General features: G+C 48.3%; 2 protein-coding genes across 2 annotated transcripts in view; one reads left to right on the top strand and one right to left on the bottom strand.

Moving 5' to 3' along the window:
- The window catches only part of FYCO1 (FYVE and coiled-coil domain containing 1), a 72,278-nt gene that overhangs the window by 32,890 nt on the left and 17,517 nt on the right, over positions 1 to 21,871 (top strand). The window contains exon 13 of the mRNA XM_006893047.1: positions 1,434 to 1,578. Within this exon, the coding sequence (XP_006893109.1) occupies positions 1,434 to 1,578 (145 nt within the window). The remainder of the gene's footprint in view (positions 1 to 1,433; positions 1,579 to 21,871) is intronic.
- On the bottom strand, positions 9,182 to 18,537 carry CXCR6 (chemokine (C-X-C motif) receptor 6). Its single transcript, XM_006893004.1, has 2 exons — positions 18,403 to 18,537; positions 9,182 to 10,234 (listed from the first exon to the last, which is right to left on the bottom strand). Exons 1-2 carry the CDS (start codon positions 18,535 to 18,537, stop codon positions 9,182 to 9,184), a joined length of 1,188 nt encoding a protein of 395 aa, XP_006893066.1.

Below are 21,871 nucleotides of genomic sequence, written 5' to 3' on the forward strand. Positions count from 1 at the left end.
GTTTGTTCACCATTCCTGTGTCTACAAACCTTTTCACCTATTTTTTTCCCACTGAGCTTTTCTTTTTTTTGTATGTTTTTGTTTACTTACTGAGTTTTGAAATGTATGTGGTCATCTAGTTGTTCTAACATCATTGCTTGAGAAATACTCTTTTTCCAATGAATTACTTTTGTAATTGCACGTTTGTAAAAAATCACTTTGTCTCCCTGCCTCCCTTTTGCTAATACCAAGAACTTGTGATTACTACAGTTTTATGGGAAAGAGAGTGAGTTTTGGTTGTTCTGGCCCTTTCCATATAAATTTTAGAATCTATATGATAATTTCAACCCACCTCCCCCCAGGAAAAAACCCCTCCTGTGAATATTATTTTTGCCTTAAATCTCTAGATCATTGTGGAGAGAATGAACCTCTTAGCATATCAAGTCATTCAATCCATGAGTATGAAAAATCTCATTTATTTGGGGAGTCACCTTTGATTGTCTCAGTGGTTAGCATTTTGAATCCCTTTTGACCACACTCCCATTGTGCCTTTTCTTTCTTTCCTCTGCCAACCTCCAAAGGCTGCTTCAGAAGTATGGCCAAGTCCATGGCAAGAAGCCACTGACTGGCCTGTCCCTCCAGCTCTCCCTTGTACAGACTTCAGGCAGGAGGAGGAGCGTTTCTGTGAAGCACAGCCTGTCCCAGTATCCGTGCTGCAGGGCCAGCTGAGAACTCATAACTCACATCAAATGATCTCAGTTAAACAGCCCAGGACCCTTGCCCCTGACTGGCTGGTGGGCATGCCAGCAATGACAGAGTGGCACTGTGTCTGTCACTCATTGGCCTCTGACGTTTCCTGCCTTTTCATCTCTCTCATTTCTTTGGTTTGCCTCAGACTTGCCATTATCTTTTCCATGACATGTGCAAGAGGTGCTTGTTGGTGGCGGCTGCACAAGAGTCCCCAAGCCATTGAGTGGCCTGCAGAGTCGGTCACAGGTCCCCTGGGGAGAGGATGATGCCAGCTGAAAGTCCTGGAACAGAGGGAACTTCTTGTCCACCCACATGCTTGTTGTTATTGAGACAAAATGCACTTCGGATACAATTTTCAATGAGACATGAATCCTACTACTGTGTCCTGGGAGCAAGCATTCAGTGCAGCCTTCTTTTCTATTTATTGGATTCTTTCCTTCTAAGTAAAGGACCTCAGAGAACGTGTAAAAGAGTTCAGATCTCTAAGTCCTGACTCAGAGAAGTCCCTGAAGTTGGGCGTCCAGTTTCACCTAGAGTCTCTTCTTTTCTATAATGTCCCCAAAGCCATTTCTCTGACATCCACACAGAATAGCTGCCAGTTGAATGAGCATTTAACCTGTGCCTGGTGGCTTTCTCTGCATAGCTGTGCTCCCTTCATCCCATGTGTAACAGTTTACCTGTCTCTTCTCTCCTGATCCCTCTGTGGCCACATGCAGACTACAGGTCACCAGACGACGCTGTATTTGACATCATCACTGACGAGGAATTATGCCAGATTCAGGAGTCCACCTCCTCCTTCCCTGAAACACCCACTGAAACGGATTCTCTTGACCCAAACATGGCTGAACAGTGAGTAGACATCATCTCCTTGCTCCAAGTGCCAATTACATGTCTTGCCCTTGTACCTCATAAGAGGTTGAAGACAGCAAGGCTCTGGCTGCTGGTGGGGCTGTCTTTGCTCAGCACAGAACGGCCCCGCAGAGACCCCCAGGGCTGGAGAGCCTCTTGTGTGTGGTCAGTGCTGAGCCCCGTCAGTAAGTGCCCGTGGCCCCTCAGTGGTCTCCCTGACCACAGTACACCCAGGAAGGCCTGTCCTGGGTGGTGAATGTTTGAGCCGTGCATGGAGCATTGTGCCATACTTTGAAAACCACAGTCACTTTTGAGTGTGATTTTATAGATAGCAATGCTTATAGATGACAGTGCTTTGAGAAAGGAAGTGTAGATTCCATTTTCCTCCATGGACAGGTGCTTTCTCTTAAGAATCCACTTAAGCTCCAGGTAAGCCCTCTCATAGCCCCAAAATGGTTTTATTTTTATATTTATGTTATATCTATGTTTATTTATTTATATTTGTATATTTATATTATTTATATGTTTATATATATATATATATATATATACACACACACCCCCATACACATATATATACACGTATGTGTATATATATTTGATGCCACATGCTATGACACTGATGCGTCGAATGTAATAATGGTTACCCATGGTGGACAGTGTTTGTGGATCTCTCAAATTAAAACAGGCTTAGAAGTAAGTGGCACCCACTTCTGAAATAACTTGCCTCCAGAAACTCTATGAACTTAGAGAAAAGATGAAAGATTTTCATGTTCAAGACCTTTGTTCATAGAGACGCTACGAGTTGTCTACAGCTCAATGGCACTTAACAACATTATATATTTATACTGTATTTTTATTTTACACACACACACACACACACACACATTTTCAAATCTCTTACCCTGTGCTGTCCTGAACAGCGTCATGACTGTGTCCTCTCTTATAACCCAGACCCACTGGCCTCCTGACGCTGGGGAGTTAAGAGCATCAGCAACAGGGCAGTTTAGCAGCTCTCCTTTGACTTGCTTGTTTTTCTGCTTGGTTTTTTTTTTCCCCTCCAAACAAGGTTTTAAGGAAAGTTTCTCAAGAATTATTTTTAAAACAAAAGTAACGAAAAGAAATAAGCTGTGCAGAGTGTCACCATATGTCAAAGATAGGACAAAAATGTCAAGAGTCCATACCATGGAACTCGTAGGAAAGGCCCAGCTCCCCTCCGGCCAGTCCGGCTGGCTTTTCTCAGCCCCTGGTGGCGTCTGTCCTTAAATCTCGTTGGGACAGTAAAGTGTTGGCTTTTCAGAAGCTCAAGGAAGAATGGGTGTGGCTCCCAGATCTCATGCTGTGGCTTCGCCCACTGTCACTTCCATTTAGGAGTTTGGAGATGCTCCTGCTGAGTCACATTAGCGTCGCCCTGTTGAGAATGACGATTGGTCTGTAGGCTACAGCGTCCGCTTTCTGCTGTGTGGGAGATTACTTAATCTGAGACTTTAGGCCAACGTGTCTCTCCCACACTCTTCAGTTCTCTCGCCAGCATGTGCCTCATTCTGCTCCGCTGTAGCCTCATGGATGGAACCACACTGGTCACCCACCCAGCACTGGCTCCTGTTCACTTTTGCTTCCGAGTCTTCCCTTTTCCTTGCTGGTACACTCCTCTCTGAAGCCCCTCTTTGACCTGTGAGCCTGCAGCCGGTGGGCTCAGAACATGCTCTGCTCTGTTAGCACCAAGTGCAATCTACCTTTGTCGCCTGGCAGCCCCCCACTGATCTGACTCAGCGCCCAGCCGGTGGGTAGGTGGTCAGGTGAGCAGAACTGCGATGCTCGGGCTGGGAGGGCGGTTTTTGGCTTGGAAGCATCTTGCTGCTCCGGAGCCGCCTCAAGCAGACCGCACAGGGAGGCAACAGCCTTGCAGCTCTCCCAGCCTTCGCCTTCCCCTTTCCCAGGAAAGACAAACACCGGAGGCGCTCTGACCACTAACACTAGACATGTCCTCAGCCATGGGAAATCAGGAACCGCTGCAGGGAAAGGAAACTACTGGGTGCAGGTCCTTGGGCTCCAGGGTGGATCTGGGCCTGGCGATGGCGACCCGCAGTCCCCTGAGCTTCATCTCTGGGTGAAGAGCAAACCTCTAAGTCAGGCAGGACTTCATTGTACATCTCTGTGCTTTGTGCAGAGATGAACCCAAGCGTCCTTAGGAGCACTGTTTTACATTTTCGTCTGACATACTTTGGACATGTTGTAAGGAGAGACAGACAGGTCCTTGGAGAGGGACATCATGCTTGGGAGGGGGGAGGGACAGTGCAGGAGGAGAAGGCCCTCTATGAGGTGGATTGATTTAGTGACTGGGGTAATCAGGATGGGTGTGTCAGAGGCAATGAGATTGGCACAGGATAGAGCAGGGTTTAGGGCTGTTGTACATAGAGTCGCTATGAGTCGCAAACAACTCAATGGCACATAACAACAACAAATACAAGGTCTGATAAAAAAAGCCAGGAATCAAGAAAGGGTGTGAGCAATATTGTTGTTGGAGCCATTCAGCTGAGTAGCCACCTTAGCGAGCGGTCCTTTGAACAGTCTGATCACTGAACTGATGTGAGCCTTGTCCCGTCCTGTGCCGTCCTCACACTTTCTGAGGTGCTTGAGCCCATGCAGCTGTCACCGTGTTGAGGGTCTTCCTCTCTTTCACCGACCTTCCACCTTTCCAAGTATGATGTTCCTCTCCAGGGAATAGCTTCTCCTAGCAGCATGCCCTAAGGATGTGAGATGAAACTTTATCATCTTTGCCTCCATGGAGCATTCTGGCTGCACCATGATAGGAAGTTTAGACATGATCTAGGAGGCATTAAATACAAGGCAAATCCACATCTGATGAGACTGCCGAGAGGGAGTGTTGCTGAGAGGACTCCTTGCTGAACACCTTCTCCGCCCAGTTACTCTTATACGTGGCCTCTCCTAGTACCTTATAGCCCTTTAGGGAGTAGGGATTATTGTCCCTAACTTACTGGTAAATAATGGAAATCTGGAGAACTTGCTCAAGGTCATGTGTCTGCGTGGGACTCAGCGCTGCACCCAGCACTGCTCCCTCCAGTTCATGGGCTCCCCACACCTTCACTTGTGTGGGCTGAGGAAGTTGCTTGCCCTGTGCTTCCAGGAAATGAGACAAGAGGAGGTCCCAAAGGCCACCTCACAGGGAGACCTGGCAGGATGCTGTGCATCCCCAAAGTGACCTTCCTGTGTCCCCCAGAGCATGACTCAGTGCCAAAAAGGAGTAGGGAGCAGGACCATAGCCCATCACCCATAGTGAAATGATGATATTCCCAGAATCCTTCAGGCAGGCCCACTCTGTCGCCTGAGCCCCCATCAGCCTCACCGTGACCATCATCCATTCCAGGGACTGAGGGGACAGACAGCAAAGGAAGTCAAACCCTTGTCAGCTGGTGAATCGTGCCAGGAGGTAGGACAGGTGCGGGGAGAAGCACCGGATGTTGGTTCCCTCAGCCCCTCCCCCGCTCTGGTCACCTGGCGAGTGGCCTATAAGGTGACGAAGAGCTGTCAGTTGGCATCAGGCACACCTGGTGAGAATCTCATCTTCCACATCAGGTTTCGTGACTTGAGACACCCGCACAGCCTCCTTGAACACATGATACACAAGAGATGGCAACAGTGCCCTTCCCCCAGGAGATTGTTGTGGTCCACGCATCCGACCAGATGTCTGGCCCCCTGGGAAGTCTTTGGTGGAGGAGCCACATTTCACAGCGATCTGATGACCTGTGATGTCAGTTAACTGAGCTCCATATAACCAGGGCTGCCTGGTCCCTGTACCGGGGAGTCTAGCAGCTCCTCATGGGAAAATCGCCCCTTGGCTAGATGGTCCTGGGTAACGAACAGAGTCTGCCCTGGGTCCACAGAGCATCCTTTGCCAGCAATTGCATCGAAACTGTTATTTTGCGAACAGAGTACTTTGGGGAACCTGTGGTTGATTTGTCACCAGTCAGGAGATTGACGCTTATGTCTCAGAAACAAAATAGGGACAGGATATGGTGAGAGAGGTTACTGCTCGAAGGCCACCCTGCTCCCCGGGTTGGGCCACAGAGTTGGCAGGTACCCCGTGGTCGTGTCAGCTGCATGAAAGGCCTTGATGGCCAACCTTTGGGGGCCAAGCTGCATCTTCTCTGGGGCTGGAAAGTCCCAGCTCTGCTGTGGGGTCTCTGGCAGTTGTTAATCTCTCTGAACTAGTTTCTTCATCTGAAAAGGTTGTCAGTAATGCCAGCCCTCCTTGACGTGACAGTGTAAGCTTCACAGACCACGGAGGACTCATGCCTGAGAGCCCCTTGCAGGAGCAGGCCAGAGTAACTGCCTTCTTCCTTCTGGGCCTGTGCCCTTGGCCCACCTGAGAACACCTGGGCTCTTTGCTTTCAGGTAGCCCCTGATCAGTGTTCCTCTCAGGACTTAGGGGCCATGTAGGCATCTGCTGTGTCTCAGGTGAGAACACCGTGCCAAAGGAGCTTATTTTTACTCTTGTACCATCAGGCCATCCCTGAGGTGGTCGAGACATCCATGGCCACAGCCAGCCTGGCTGTCCCTCTGGTCTCTGGCCTCCGGTCTTCTCCAGACCTCTGTCTATTCCATGTCTTTTTTTGGTGTGTGTGAGTTGAGGGGAGAAGAAGGACAGGTCTGGGACTACCTGCCTCTGCCCCAGCCTGACCTCAGTTTCCTCATCTGGTGGTGTCAACTGTACGAAGTCAAGACCACAAAATCCCTCTGCAGCCTGCTTGATGCCATACCTGCGTTTACTGCCAATAAGGCTGTGTGCCCAAGGAAGTTCTGAAAGAACTGTCTCTCCCCAAGTGCAGCAGTTAGGGGCCCTGAGAGTGTGGGACCAGGAGGATGGAGGTGCTGAGGGAACGTTCTGCTCTTGCGCTGTTCTTGGGGGTAAGCAGACAGGGCTTTGCTAAGTCAGGGTGTAGGGAGCCTCGGGTAGGACGTGCCCCAATAGAGGCCTCGTCTCTGTGAGTTCTCCAGCCGCGTAGGTACTTGGTGGGGAGAACTGACTGGTCTCAGCAGCTGCCTCTGTTGCTGTGATTGTTCAGACCCCGTGCTGGGCTCTTGGTGTACAGTGTGTTCCTCACAAATACCCCAGAAAGGAAGGTGGCCTTAACCTGTGATGTGGACGGTGAAATGAGGGCTTTGGGGGTCTGAGTAACTTACTCAGAGACACTCAAGAAAGAGGTGGAGCTGTTGCTGACACAGGGTCCGACTGACCCCCTGGCCTTTCCTTCCTTTCACACCTCACTGCTTCCTCCTGTAGGGAGCTGGGGGGCTTTGGCCATCAGCGCCTGTGGAGACACAGCAGGACCCTGCCTGCCGCTCTTGATGTCTGTTTGCCCCACTCAGGGCCTCTGCCTGGAGGAGGCTGCTGGGAATTAGTGTCCCTGCTTCAGATCTGTACAGGGTTAATATGACTCCACAAAGGGCAGATAATGAAAGCGTCCCCTCCGAGGCCTGGTAAAAGAAGAGACATGCCAGTGTGTCACCAGGACAGCTTTGTTGTGCGAGGAGGCTCGTGGTGGGGTGGCCTGTGTGACAGAGGACAGTGCAAGAGCACTCCTGGGCATGCGTGAAAGTGTGCACATAGGGTGGAAGGAGCTCTGCCAGCGTAATGGGTTCAGTGTTATGCAGCTAACAAAAAGGTCAGCAGTTCAAATCCACCCTCTTCTCTACAGGAGAAAGATGGGAAGACCCAGTGAAGGGTCACCATAAGTCAGAATCCTCTGGATAATAGTGGGGTCTTGGTGGGTAGGAGTGGATGGACCCTGCAAAGTGCTCCCAGTGCTCAGCTCACCAGGCAGGGTGCACGCCTCACCTGACCGGCAGGGACTAAGAGCCCTTCTACTCTGTCCTTTGATCTGCCAAGCAATAACAAAAGTCACTTTCTAGAGTCTTTCTACCCACAGGGGATTCCTGGTTGCACAATGGTTAAAGCGCTAGGCTGCTAACAGAATGAGCGTACCAATTGCTCCTTAGAAGAGAGTCGTGGCAGCCTGCTTCCAGAAAGATCCATGGCTCTGGAAAGCCTCTGAGGGCTGTGCCATTGTTTCCTAGGAGGCCGCTCGGAGTCAGAATCTGAGTAATCCAACAGCAGAACGTTTGGTTGGCTTTCTCCCCATCGTTTGGCATCTGTTACACCATCTTTACCCCAGCCCTGGCACTGTTTTGATCTTGTCCCAACAACAACAACAACAAAAATAACCCAAAATACCCCAAAAAAGTGGAGGTAGTTAGAGGCTAGGAAATTTGTCCAGGGTCTTTCCACTTCCTAAAGGTTAGAGGCAGAGCTGGGGTTTGAAGCTTTTCTGCCCAAGGCCCAAGAGCCACCACTAAGCCAGGTCTGGACCCCCCTCCACAGGCCCCATTCAACTATTGTCGATTGCGTCTTCCTGTTTTGTAGAGTGATTTTGCAGTGGATGAGCCCCAGCCGCCATCACTAACCCTGTAGTGCACACTGCCAGGTTCTAGTAAACAGGCATCAGACATCTGACATTTAAAGCTGCCACATCCTGTGAGCACATTAGAGGCCATAAACGCACTGCGTGTTTTGGATATGAGGTTGGAAGCCACAGTGAAGGAACTGGGGTGTTATCACTTGTGTATTTTGTATTTCATTTCCTTCATGGGCAGTATTCTGAAAGTGTCGAGTATTTCCTGTCCTGTAAGCACACGAGAAACCATTTCTGGTGTACTCCAAGCATAACAAATTAGAATGCACTTAAGGATGAAACTCGTTTGGAGACTTTAAAATGGATTTTGTTTCTTTATTGTGAAAAACATACGCTATTTAATGTATTTACATGCATGTGTATAATATACTTACAAACATGTATGTTTGTACACATGTCACACGTTGGGTAATTCCGTTTTTATGTGATCTAACCCAGCACAGATTGCCTTTCTGAAACGCTTAGATTCTTGACAGTTTTAAACTATGCTTTGCGTAGAAGCATTCATGCCACAGACCACTGGGATTCTCTGTCCATTTTGGCTCATTTCCGTGTCCCAGGGCCAGTCCACCCAGAAGACATACATAATCTCCCGTACAAAGTCATTCAAAAACCACTGTACAAAGTCATACAAAAACCCCGTGACAGGGCAGAACGTGAGCTCGTTTCTGCTGATTGAGGCTGAAGCTGGCCAGGCTCGTGCTGGTTTCCAAAGCTGCTCTCATCTCCACTGCTTGCTCAGGGACTAGAAGAATCTTGAACTTGGGAGCCCAGAATGTCACCTTCTCTCAGAAGCTTTGTCAGCTGTGATGCCCTCTTCATGTCTCCAGTCCCGGGGAAGGAGAACCCGAGATCTTTAATCACACATTCCTCCCCTTGCCGTTCGCATTCACAGGGATGAGAGAGAAAAAGCCCTAATGAGTTTGAGGCAAGGGTATTCAAGAAGAAAACCGAGCTTGTGCATGTCCATGCATCCCAGACCAGCTGCGCTGTTTGAAGACCTCTCCATGAGAACGCACGGCTGTAAGCAAAGCCTCCCTTGTCTCCTCCAGGAGACACAGCCGTTCTCTGGTCAATTCTTACGCATCTTCCCCCAGCTCTGGCCTGGCCTACAGTTGGGACATGCTCGTGGCCTCTGCATTGTGAGTGACAGAGCTCATCTTTGAAGTGTCTTCCAGAGACTTGCACTGACCCGAGACCTTCACATAGGGGAGGCAGCCGGTGTCTTTGACGAGTTTCCAGAAGTTCTTCCGAAACTTGACGCTGACGAAGGCATAGAGCATGGGGTTAAGGCAGGCCCGCAGGTAGGCAATGGACTCAGTCACGACGATGAGATAGTGGAAGCGGGTCATGGCGTGGTACTCCCAGCTCGTGCTGAGGACGAGCTTCACAAGGTTGAAGGGGGTCTGCGTCACCAGGAACACGGCCACCACCAGGAAGATGATCTTTAGAGACTTGTGCTTCTGGAAACCCTGGGTCTTCCGCAAGGTCTTGATGATGACTGAGTAGCAGACAATCATGGTGAGCAGAGGCAGGAAGAACCCCAGCGTCAGCTGCGTAGCCAGGACCATCGTGGAAATGTCTGCGTTGCTGTAACTACAGACGACCCTGTCTTGAGGGAAAGTGTTCCCATAGATGATCTGCGGCAGGGAAACCAGCAGGGAGGCCGTCCAGATGATCGTGCAGACGGCCCTGCCCCAGGACATCCACTTGGCCTGCTGGTTGTAAGCCTTGGTGGCCTGGACCACGGAGACGAAGCGGTCTATGGTGATGCAGGTGAGGATGAGCATGGACGTGTAGAAGTTCAGGGTGTAGACACCCAGCACCATCTTGCACATAAACCTGCCAAAGACCCACTCGTGGACGCTCGCGTACGCCCAGAAGGGCAGGGTGCAGACAAACACCAGGTCAGCCAGGGGTAAGTTCATGAGGAACAGGTCAGTTATGCTGTTCACCTTCTGGTAGAAGACGTAGATGACCAGCACCAGGGAGTTCCCCACCAGGCCACAGAGGAACACGGCTATATACACGCAGGGCAGGAAGACCTTCTTGAACTGCAGGAAGTTTTCATGCACCTGTTTGCTGTCATTGGAGCTGCTGAAAAGCCCGGGGTCTTCGTAGTCCTCGTAGTCCTCGTCCATGATTTCTGCTCTGATGAACACCTGCAAGTGAAAATGCAGCGTTGTGTTTAGGACTAGAGGAGGCCCTCCTGGTCTTCTCGCCACCTCACTGACCAATTTATGTGGTGATCACTTCTCCTCAACGCACATACTTGTTACTCAATAGGAACCCAACCAGGACCACCAAAGATGGGGGCTTAGACAGGACAAGGGACTCTTCTTCATACCTAAGATCCTCTGGACCTCTGGTCTGGGAGATCCACCAAATAACCCCCACCTCTCCTCCCCCGATAACCTGCCACACTGCCGTGAAAGGAGAGTTGACTCTCCGAGTTTCTTTTGGAAGAGCTGGACTGCTTTTCAGTGAGAAGGCCTGACTTTTATCCACGCATGATTCAGAGCAGCTGAGCACCCATCCTGTGCTCCGTTTCCTGTAAAATTAGACCCCTGAATTGCTAATAGTAAAAGAAGTACCTTCCCAGGGGGCTTTACTGTCAAGGAGATGTCCTGGAGTCTGGGATAGGTTTGGGGGTGACTCTACTTCTCTGTTTGGAGGCAGTTGGAGGAGTTTAGAGATGGGAGTAGCACTGCATCTTGCCTCTCGTCCCCCTCATTTGCATAGGTGACTGATAATCTGCATATATAAGTAACTTGCATAGATTAAGCAAGACCAAGAAAAATCCAAGGCTGTCTAGCACTGTGGCTGAGCCTCCTTCATCACCAGGAAAGTGGGTGGTTCCCAAACCACTACCCAAAATTTCCCCTCTGTCATATGCCACTTGAAACACTTTGCTACAGAAGATCAAAGACTACAGCCTTCAATATAGATTACATCTCAATATCAAGAAAACAAAAACCTTCGCGACTGGGCCAATAAACAGCATCACAGATGAAGAAAAGATTGACGTTGTCAATGATTTCATCTTATTTGGACCCACAGTCACCACCCATGGTAACAGCAGTCAAGAAATCAAAAGATGTATTAGAAAATCTACTGTCAAAGACATCTCCAAAGTTTTAAAGGCAGCAAGGATGTCAGTTTAGAAACTAAGATGTGAGCTCTGCATCCCCTCATGTGCAGCCTCTCTCAGCTGGTCTGCCAAAAGACCCTGAGTGCCAGCCCTCGTGCCCCGTGCAGCCCCATTGACACTCTGACAAGATGAAAGAAATGATCATGAATCAGGAGAAACTTGCCAGTGCGTATTGGTGGAAAAGGAACTGCACACAGAAAGAAGAAGGTGGTGGGTCATAGAACAGCTACAGCAGAGGACAAAAACTTTCCGTTCTCCATTGTCTCTGGTATTGAAGAGTGAATATGTTTCCAAATCAAGGAATGATGATCCACTTTAATAAAAACTAAGATGTGCCTGACCCATGTCATTTGGGGTTTTTTCCCTGTTATGTGTCTGGAAGTCGGACAATGAATAAGGAGGACAGAATTGATGCTTTGAATTCTAGTTTTGGAGTACTGGCTATCCTAGGGACTGCTGAAAGAGGCAACAGGTCTGCCCTTTCACTTACGGAGGAGTGAAACCAGGGTGTTCTGTGAAACCGGGGTGCTCCTTAGAGGCAAGGATGGTGAAACTTCACCTCACATACTTGGGGTATATTGTTGGCAGGGGCCAGTCCTTGGACAAAGAAATCTCGTTGGGAAAAGGGCAGGGTCAGCGAAAGGGATAAAGACCCCTAACTGGATGAATTGACAGATTGTAACTGTGGGCTCCTACGATTCAGACATCAGATATGGTACAGGACAAGGCAAGGCTTAGATCTGTTGTTCAGAACGTTACTTTGAGTAATAGACAACTTAGTGGCATTTAATAAAAATCATGTCACAGCTTGGTATTCCTCCACCAGAATCTCATTTCCCAAGACAGCTTGATTTTTTTCAGGAGTCTCTTAATCCTTTCATAACCTGTGAGATCTAGAGCACACACTTATATTGTTTCACCTCTGGAGTTTAGTGGGAAACTCCTTTCCCACTTCTAATGCATGCTGCCATCTGACGGAGGCCTGTGTAATTGCATGAATCATTTCAACAATCCCTGGCATCAGAGACCCTTCAGGATATAGTTGTTGTTGTTGTTGTTGTGTACTCTCAAGTCAGAACAGACCCATAGCTGACCCTCTGGTGGGTTTTCAGAGGCATTTAATCGCAACCCATACTTTTCCCGCGAAGAGGCTAGTGGATTTGAACCTTGTGCCTTCTGAATTGCAGCACAGCTTCTTGCCACTAGGCTACCAGTGCAAGTGACACACTAATTGTATGACCTCAAAATTCATGTTATCTTTAAAAAATGTTTCCCATTTCATTCAAAATGCTTTCTTTTTTTTTAAATAGAGACATCAAACATAAACATATATTATGAACAAAGGAACATAGAGTCTCGATACAAGGATGGTTGATAGTGTGAGACCTTAAGAGAAGAAAGTGCCAGTAGGTCATCATGTAACTCTTAATTATTTTTTTTTTAACTCTTAATTTTTTACTTCCTCCCTACACCATTTTTACCCACTGCCTTTGACTCCGTAAATGCAATGCCCTTGAGAGAAAATGCAGTCTTACAAGGAACATGAATACAGGGAGAGGAAAAGAGTAAACTATGAAGACAGTTCTCTACCACATAAAGAGATTGTGTTATCTTTTCTTCAGCATATTTACAGTTGGTTGTGATCATGGCCATGATAATAGCTGTGTCACCAAATGCTTTCTCTTACGGAAACCGTTGTTTCAACAATGATCTCCAAAGAGGATTTATTCAGTCTTGAATTATTATATTTAGTCTTAAATAATTATATTTAGTCTTGAAAAGGTAAAAAGGTTGATTTCCACTGGAGGAAGGCCTTTATTTTAACATTTATGATGATTTATCAAATGAAAGGGCCTGTTGAAATGGGGCTCCCATTTCAAGCTGGGTGAGCTCGTCGGTAAGGTGGGAGACCAGCCTTGCCCAGAGACTTAGAGCACAGAGCGAATGACAGCTTTTCCTGCCAGGTCCTTTCAGGAGCTTGCTTCATCTGACCCCTCTGTCTTCCCTGAGACCCTGCTGAGGGTCACAGATAGGACACAGCTGTTGGGTCACCTGTGGCGTGTAAGCAAAGGGAAACAGTGCGGCAGCGTGCCTCTTCCATGCCTCCTGCTCGCAAATACTCAGTGTATCTTTCGAGGGACCCTCTGTCGTGTCTCCTAGCACCTCAAGAAGGTATTCTAAAAAGAACAGACATTTGGACAGGTTGTCTACAAAAATTCGCAAAATCAGAATATTGAGTGGCCAGACATAGACATGTGAAAAAGTTTCAGTCTCTGCCTCCTTCTGATCCACTCAGATACCTTTATTCCAACAGGAAGCAGTGTCATTCCTGGTCCAGCCCGTTTCTTCCTTTCCATCCTGGATAGACCTTTTCATTTTGAGATAAGACCAAGGTGACAACCACTCAGATAGTCCCTGCCCTCACCTCAAAGTGCGATGACCACCAAGAGGGGCAGGTCAGCTAACTGACAGCATGTCCCAGATAAGTAGACCAAACAGTGCCTGTGCTCATTGCTTTACACTGGGGATAAAAGTGCCTTTTCTGTTCAGAATATGAATCAGGATCTTGCTTTTTCCCAAGAGTGCCATTGACCCCTGAACTCCATACGCAATGACAGTGATTCTCCTCCTTGTTCTGTGACCCAATGCCCAGGAGCCCCCCATTACCTGTCCTCTGTGGGCGGCAGCTGCTGCAGAACTCTGCCCTCTCTGCTGGCTATTTCCCAGCAGTGGAGAAGAGAGCCCTGGTATCCTAGTAGTAAAAGCTGTGCTGCAATCTCAGAGGCCTAGGTTCAAATCTGCCAGTTGCTCCATGGGAGAAGGATGGGCAATCTCCTCTCCTATGATTTACTGCCTCTGAAAACCCACTAGTGGGTTTGTTCCTGTTTGATGGGACACAGCACCAACTACCATTGGCCCATGAACTCCATATGCAAACCCAGTGATTCTCCCCCTCGTTGTGGCCCAGCAATCCTCAGGAGCCCTGCCACTACCCTTCCTCCTAGGACACTGCTTCCTGGCAGAGGCAAATGCATGGATTGGGACAGAGGAGAACTCCTGGGATCACCAGGGGTTAGGTGGCCTCAAGATGGCCCAAGAGGCTCTTTCCTATCTACTGACTTCTGAGCGACCCCAGGGTGCTTCTCTGCCTGCTAATGGGGGCAGCGCAGACATCCAGCTGGTGCCCCCAGGCCTCTTCCCTCTCTGCTGGCTGGAGGTGAATGCATTGGTCACAAGTAGGGTGAACTCACCAGGCCACTTGGGATCCACTGAACTCAGGAGGCCCTGTCCTTCCTGCAGGCTGGTCCAGGCAACCCACAGGTCGCTGACCTGTCTGCTGGCTGTAGGTCGGGGACAGGGAGAACTCACCAAATCACTGGGGGTCTAGTGGACTCAGGAGGCCCTGTCCTTGCAGCCCAGACGGCCCACAGGTGGCTCTCCTGTCTGCTGGCTGGGGCAGCTCAGACCCCTGAGTGCCGGCCACAGGACTGACCCTTCCCTCTGTGCTGGCTGTTTACCAGGAAAGGAAAATGCTCTGGTGGGGGCGGGGAGAGCTCACGGATTGGACAAGCTCCTGGTGACCCAAAAGGCGTTGCCCTCACTGTTGGCGGTGTCCTCTGAGATAGTATCTTAATGGCACATTGTTGTTAAGCCCTATGAGTCAGAACTGACACATGACTGACCCTCCAGTGAGTTTTCAAAGTCTGTAAATGGCATCGGAGGAGATTGCCCAGCTTTCTCATGCAGAGCAGCTGCTGGGTTTGAACCTTGAAGTCTTTGAGTTGACAACTCAACTCCTTCCCTCTAAGCCGCCAGAGCTCCCAAGTGACAGATTTGGACTACACAGTTCTGTGTGGATGGAATATTTTCAGTTGCTTTCCCTTGAAAACAAAAAATAGATCTGTATGGTTTTTATCTTCTAAATATTTCATTTCTTTCCTTGAACTATTCAATTTCCTTAGATGCGGATAAGTAGATATTCAGATAAAACATAAGTGTTCTGATTAAAAAAGCATCTGTTGCTTTCTTGGAAGAGAGATTTAGAAACTCTCATCAGAAACATATTTTGTGCAGTAAGTAATAAATTTTACATCCTCTTCTAGAAAATATTAAAAACCATTTCTTTTTTTAAATTTTTTTTTAATTTTCAATGAAAATTTACAGAGACTTTGGATTTCCATTCATTCATTGTTGCACTGAAAACCATTTCTTTACCGTCTATAACTAAAGTCCTGTGAATGATAATTGTCTCAGGACGGGGGGAAAAGGTAATATATACATTTTTGAAAATTGTCTAATTGCCTGGTAAATAAATGATAAGTTATTATTATTGACATGAACTAGGAGATGACGAAGATGTGTAGGAGGCGCTTTTAGCGATAAATTATTTAAATGTAAATGTAAAGGAATGTATTTGAATTGCTCAAAACAGTAGCAACATGAAATAAATATGCAAAATACACTATTCCGATAAGAAGGAGCCCCGGTGGCTTCTGGCTTCATCCCTCGTGAGACGGGCAGTTAGCCCAAAGACAGCACCCCTCAGGCGGTTCAAATCCACCCTCGGCTCTGCGGGAGAAAGAAGAGCAATCTCTTCCTGTGATATTTACAGCCTCCAGAAACGCCGCGTGGAGGCTCAGCTAGGAGTCTGTTCCTACTTCATGGCAAGTGAGTTTGACGGGGTTTTGAAAATCATAGTAAGAAGCGCTGGTGATGGAATGTTCATGACTTTTACAAGAAAAAAGCTAAGGGGCATGATCAGTTGTATATCTTTTTTTTTTGTCATCTATCATTATAATAACACCCCCCCCCCAACCCCACAAGATCAAACGACAGTGCATCTCTGGCAGCTCAGAGGGAGACGACGGGAGCTCTGCTGTTCAGAGCCGCGGCTTCAGAAACCTGATGGAAACCTCCGGTCAGTCAGAATTAACTTGAGGGCAGGGAGGGGGGTTTCTAATGACAGTGTTAGATGACAAAAAGGATAGACAATTTGATCATGAATCTTTTTTTTTTTTTTTAAACAAACCCCTTAATTTTTCTTTTTTAAAATCCTGAAACCTGTGGTGCTTTCCTTCAGCAATAGCGTGCCCCCGGGCACAAGCAGACGCCTGCCATTTTAGCTGAGAAGCAGTTCCTGCGATGCCAGCTCTGTGCTGGGCTGACCAGTTTACACTGTTTACTAAGTAAGTGAACTCTCACCACAGCCAGTGGCAGAGATGGGATTTGAAATAAGAGCACCCAGCCCTCAAGGCTGGGCATTTTCCCTCTCGGCTCCAGCTCGGTGCAGGGAGGAATCTGAGAAGCCCCGGAGGGGTTCATTCTCCCCTTCCTTCTCTTAAATGTGAAGAGGAAGACAGATGACTCACCAGTAGAGAAGCTCTGTTGCTGTTTGTTTCGGAGATGAGCCCAGCTCCCTCTCTCCCTGTCTGTGATGTGGTCTGTTTCCATTGAGCCTGCCTGCAGTGAGTTCTTATAACACACTCAGCCCTTCCCCCACCGTCCCCACCAGAAGCTGCGTAACCAGCCCTCACCTACATAACCCACGTCATATGGGAGGCAAGACTCAGAAGTGTTGGTGCTGACCTCCCACTCACCCAGTACCTGCATTCAGGCTCGGGTTTGTTCCCGCAGAAGGTTCATTTGTACACTTAACAGAGAACAAGGAATAGGTCTGGCTCTTGACAACGAACTGAAGACAGTGGCATTGTTGTTACCAGCCATCGAGTCTACCCGTTGTGGCCTGTATCGCAGCGTGGAACTGCCCCGGAGGGTTTCTAGTCTGAAACCTTTATGGTAACTGCTAGGTCTTTTCTTTTTTTTTTTTAACTAATGTCAATGAACATTTACAGAGATTTTGGATTTCCATTCATTCATTGTTGCTCTTTTCTCCCCACCCACCCCACCCCCACCCCTAGTTCGCTCTTTTCCTTGAAAAGCAAAAGAAAAACTCCTCCGAACTCTTATGATAATCATAATGCCCTAAAATATATTGCTTTTAAACTGTTCTCTCCCTCATCGGCTTTAATGCAGTATACAGAATTTATCCAGTTTTTCTCAGTCTTACGCCCACCCTGATGTCAGCCTCACTCTACAACAGTGGCACCATACAGTATTTATCCTTTTGTGACTGAGATATTTCACTCAACATAATGTCCTCCAGGGTCACCCATTTTGAATAATATTTCATGAGTTCCTTGTTTTTCATTGCAGCATAGTAGTACTCCACTGTGTGAATATACCACAGCTTCTCTAGCCATTCATTTGTTGATGGGCACTTGGGTTGTTTCCAACTCTTGCTATTGTGAACAAAGCCACGATAAACATGGGTGTGCATATATCTGCTTGGATGTCGGTTATGGTGTCTTTGGGGTATATTCCCAGTAGTGGAATTGCTGGGTCAAATGGTATCTCTGTTTGCAACTTTTTGAGAAAGCGCCACACCACTTTCCACAGTGGTTGCACCATTTTACACTTCCACCAACTGCTAGGTCTTTTCATGTCTTTTGCTAGGCTGCTAGGTCTTTTCTCTTGGAGAACCACTGGATGGGTTCGAGCCTGTCCGCTTAGCCTAACCATTGTCTTGCCAGGGCCACCTTGATGGTGTGTGTATATCTTAAAACTATATTCCATTCATTAGGTCTTTTTTCTTTTTTTATGGTTAATACTGGATTATCTTTGGGTCTTAGCCTACATGGCTGTTCACCAGGAAAACTCACTAGGCCTTATGAGAGAGAGCTCTGGTGGCTTGGTGGTAAGGAATTGTACAGCCAGTGCAAAGGTATGTGATTCAAATCCACCAGCTGCTCCACAGGAATGAGCAGTCTTCTCCCTTGAGATTCACAGCCTCTGAAAACTCACTTAGAGAATCCTCTTTGGGCCGGTTCTGACGGTACCCAGCAACAACAGGTCTTTGTAGAACCTTTTGGGTCTGCAGGGATCCAATAAGAGCCATCATTTATCGAGTATGTGCTGTGGGCCTGCTCTGTGGGTGGACACAGCTCTACCCGCCTAACAGCTGTAGACCCTCATAGAAGCTCTGCTCACTAGCTTTTACCCCATTTCATACACGAGGACTCTGTGAAGATGAGAGTGAATCAGTCCCATCACTGGCAGACTGAGGGGCCAGTGGCTTTGGGTGTGGGATCTGCTTCCTAGCCCCCTCTGCTCAGCACTCACAGCAGGCCCCACTGCCTTGTACTCTCCCTGGCTGGAATCTTCTAGCTCTCTCTGGCTGCCCTCTCTACTCCTGGCACTCGCGATGTTGAATACCTTGACTTTGATCTCAGCACTCTTCTGAGTGTTGGCCTCCATGATCCCAACTTACTGGCACTTCTGAGAAGTCACACCCAGGAGGGGTCTGCCCTTTCCCCGGTACCTCTCTCCCCTGTGCAGAGCGCACTCCAAGGCTTGGAACTATCTCTTCTTAGTCAGGAGCCACCCTGCTGCTTCCCAGCGTGGACCCTACACCCACAACAATCCACTTCCCACCCAAGGACAGCGCCCTCCATCCTGTCCACCTTCCGTGTGGCTCTTCCTGAGGACGAGGCATTGGGCATTAGAGGTGATCCACGTGGGAGCCGCCCTGGGGCCTGTGGGTTGATACTCCGTTCTCACGCAAGCCTGACGCAGTGGCAGTTGCTTCCTGTGGACAGTCACAGAATCCTGGCCATTCGCAGATGAATGAACAAAGGGTCAGATGAGCTCACTCGTCCTGGGAGTCACTGGGCCGGCCTGACTCCTTACACTACTCCTCCTGGACACAGGGCCCTGCTGGAAGATCTGAAGGGAAACCTCTCGTGGCTTGGAAGGGTTTGTGTTTATGGTTAATGAATGAGCTTAAACTCCCCTTTGGACTAAATTGATAAAAGAGTAGATGTTCCTGAGGACAGGAACTATGCAGCCTTGTAGAAGAGATACCTCTAAATGGATGGGCAGAGAGGAGGGAGAGACTGACAGACGAAGAGAAAAATGCACACACTGAACCAAATACTGAAGGGAGATGAGTCAAAGACTCCATCTTCCTGAAAGAGATGGTTCAGGGAGGGCAAACACTGAGACTGAGTCAGGCTGTGATTTGAGAATCAGTAAACTTCAACAAATGAGGTGTTCTCACAGGGACAAGCCAAGCGTACAGTTTGGGACAGTTGACAGGGCGGCGTTAGAATGGGCTGACCCTTCGCTCATCACAGTCAGCCATGCTCTTCTTGCTCAGCCAATCACCTGTCCTTGTCCTGCTGGGGTTAGAATGGAGACCGCTGCCTGGTGTGCAGCCGCAGGTGTCGGGTGTGTGTGTGTGTGTGTGTGCGCATGCAGGCGTGTGTGTCAGCGTGGGGATGTGACAGCCAGATCTACTCTGCGGTAGAAAGCCGTCTCTAGCACAGAAGACTTGTAACTAAATTTGGGGGACCTAGCTCCTTTACATTTTGGGGTCAGAATTTTATTTTAAATGACTCCACAAAATTCCTTTGTTACTTACCTACCTGTCTGTAGAGTCAAGGGAGATCTATGGCCTAGTCCAGAGGGAGTTGTGCTACTAAACCAAAGGCAGCGTCTCTTCAGTGGTTCGAATCCACCAGCAGCTCCTCAGGAGAAAAATGGGCAGTCTCCTCTTGTGCAGGGTGGAGCCTCCCAGAACTCACCGCAGGGTCGTCAACGAGTCAGTTCCAACTTGAAGACAGTGAGTTTTGAATTTTTATATGCAGAGTGAGTTATTCCATGGACATTGTTGGCTTTAGGTTGATTTGTTTTTTCTTTCTTTATTTTTTCCTTCAAAACAAAACTCTAGATATCTTAAGGGTAAGTAGCAACTGAAGATCTTAGACGAAGAGCCTAAACCAAGCAGCAAGCAAGTAAGTTGGGTGAGGCCTGCTCATTGGTGCCCCAGGCACCGGTCTCAGGAGCAGGCACCCAGCTTCCTGTGTTGTGGTCAGACTGTTGTTATTGACTGTTGCTGTGAGTCACTCTCGACGCCTGGCAGCTGCAGGCGAGCAGACTCAACTACAGGGGGTTTGCAAGCCATGACTTTTTTTTTTTTTTAAGCCATGACTTTTCAGGAGCAGATAGGCAGGCCTGCCTCCCAAGCTGCCTTCAGGGTTCCAACTGCCAGCTTCCATCCAGTCTAGCACTTAACTATTTGCACCACCCAGGGATTCTGCAAAAGTGGAGGGCCTGGGAAGGATCGGAAGACCCTTGGCGAGATGGATTTTCACAGTGACGATGATGACAGGTGGTAACGTTAGCTTTAGGAGGACGGTGCAGGATTGGCAGAGTTCAGTGTGTTGCGATGAGTGAGAGCCAATTCAACAAACAGCACCCAACACCACTAACGGGAACTCTGGTCAGACCATGTTCTTATTAGGTGCTGTGGAGTCGAGTACAATGTGTAACGACCTCTGAACAAGCAATCTGAACCCTGACCTGTCTGTGTCATCCTCGTCCTTTCTGACATACTTGAGCCCATTACTGTGGTCACTGTGTCAAGCCATTTCATTGATGGCCAGTCCTGTTTCTTAGTCCATCTTAATTTGGGGGCTCTGCTGAAACCTGATCACTGTATGGGCGACCTTTCTGGCATTTGACAAGCCAGCGGCATAGCTTTCAGCGTCACAGCATCCCACAAGTTACCCTGGTACAGCAAACTGGCAGGCAAATGCTGTATTAATAAGAGCAAATGAAGCAAGCAAGCATATATACACCTAAGCTGTAAAGTAATTGTTCTGTACTATGAAGTCAGAAGCAACCCATAGCTGATCCTGCAGTGAGTTTTCAGAGGAACCGAATCACACAGGAGGGGATTGCCCATTCTTCTCCCACAGAGCAGCATGGCATGTGGTTCTGCAGCGATTAAAACGAGAGCATGAGGGTACTCTGCTTTGTGAGAGGAACGTATTGGGGACTCCAGCTGGAAAGTCCCCCCTTGGGGCTCCGGGACTGTATTCTCATTTTATTGAATGAACCATAATCACTATCGTTATGACTTGTCCCGTGATCCTTGGACACTTCCTTACTATCTAGGGCAGAAAACTGTTCTGGACTCACCTCATCCCAGCTCTGAATCAGGCATTTCTCCAGGAAGCCCTGGTCCTCCTGGGAGAAGAGTACTGAGACACCAAGACCAACTAGGGCACCCAGTGCTCTTTCTACAGTGTGTCATTGTTCTAAAGCCAGGAACTGTGTGCGTGATGTTACACACACACACACACACACACACACACACACACACACACACACACACTCTCTCTATGTAGTTTATCTATGTAAGGAGCCCTAGTCTCTTATTGCATTACTTGTTGCTCTGCTACCAGCAGTTTTAGTTCATCAGATGCTCCTTGCTAGAAAGCTGGTCAATTCCACCCCCACCCCACCCCCCACCCCCTGCCATTCCATAAAGATTTACAGTCCTGGAAACCTGAAGAGTGGTTAGGAGTCAGAACTGACTCAGGGGCTGTCAGGGCTGGGCTAACCTGCAAAGCAGGATCAGCGATGCATAGTAAAAACAGCAGGACCACTCATCTTGGCTTGACCATCCTTTCTACAGTAAACAACTCCAGGAAGCAGTATGCTAATGAATAAGGAGGGACCAAAGGCCTCAGAATTCTAGGAATGTGATACCTTCTTGTTTTCCAATAGATATCATAGGATATCC

This window comes from Elephantulus edwardii, unplaced genomic scaffold (genome assembly GCF_000299155.1).
Source record: "Elephantulus edwardii isolate Elephantulus edwardi_28Jun2011 unplaced genomic scaffold, EleEdw1.0 scaffold00121, whole genome shotgun sequence".
Lineage (NCBI taxonomy): Eukaryota > Metazoa > Chordata > Mammalia > Macroscelidea > Macroscelididae > Elephantulus > Elephantulus edwardii.

Excerpts from the sequence above, each read along its gene's own strand:
- CXCR6 (XM_006893004.1), bottom strand. The coding sequence starts at position 18,537 with ATGGAGGCCAACACTCAGAAGAGTGCTGAGATCAAAGTCAAGGTATTC. Across the intron at positions 10,235-18,402 it reads ACAAGGCAGTGGGGCCTGCT|GTGTTCATCAGAGCAGAAAT; the intron begins GTGAGTGCTGAG and ends TTTCACTTGCAG.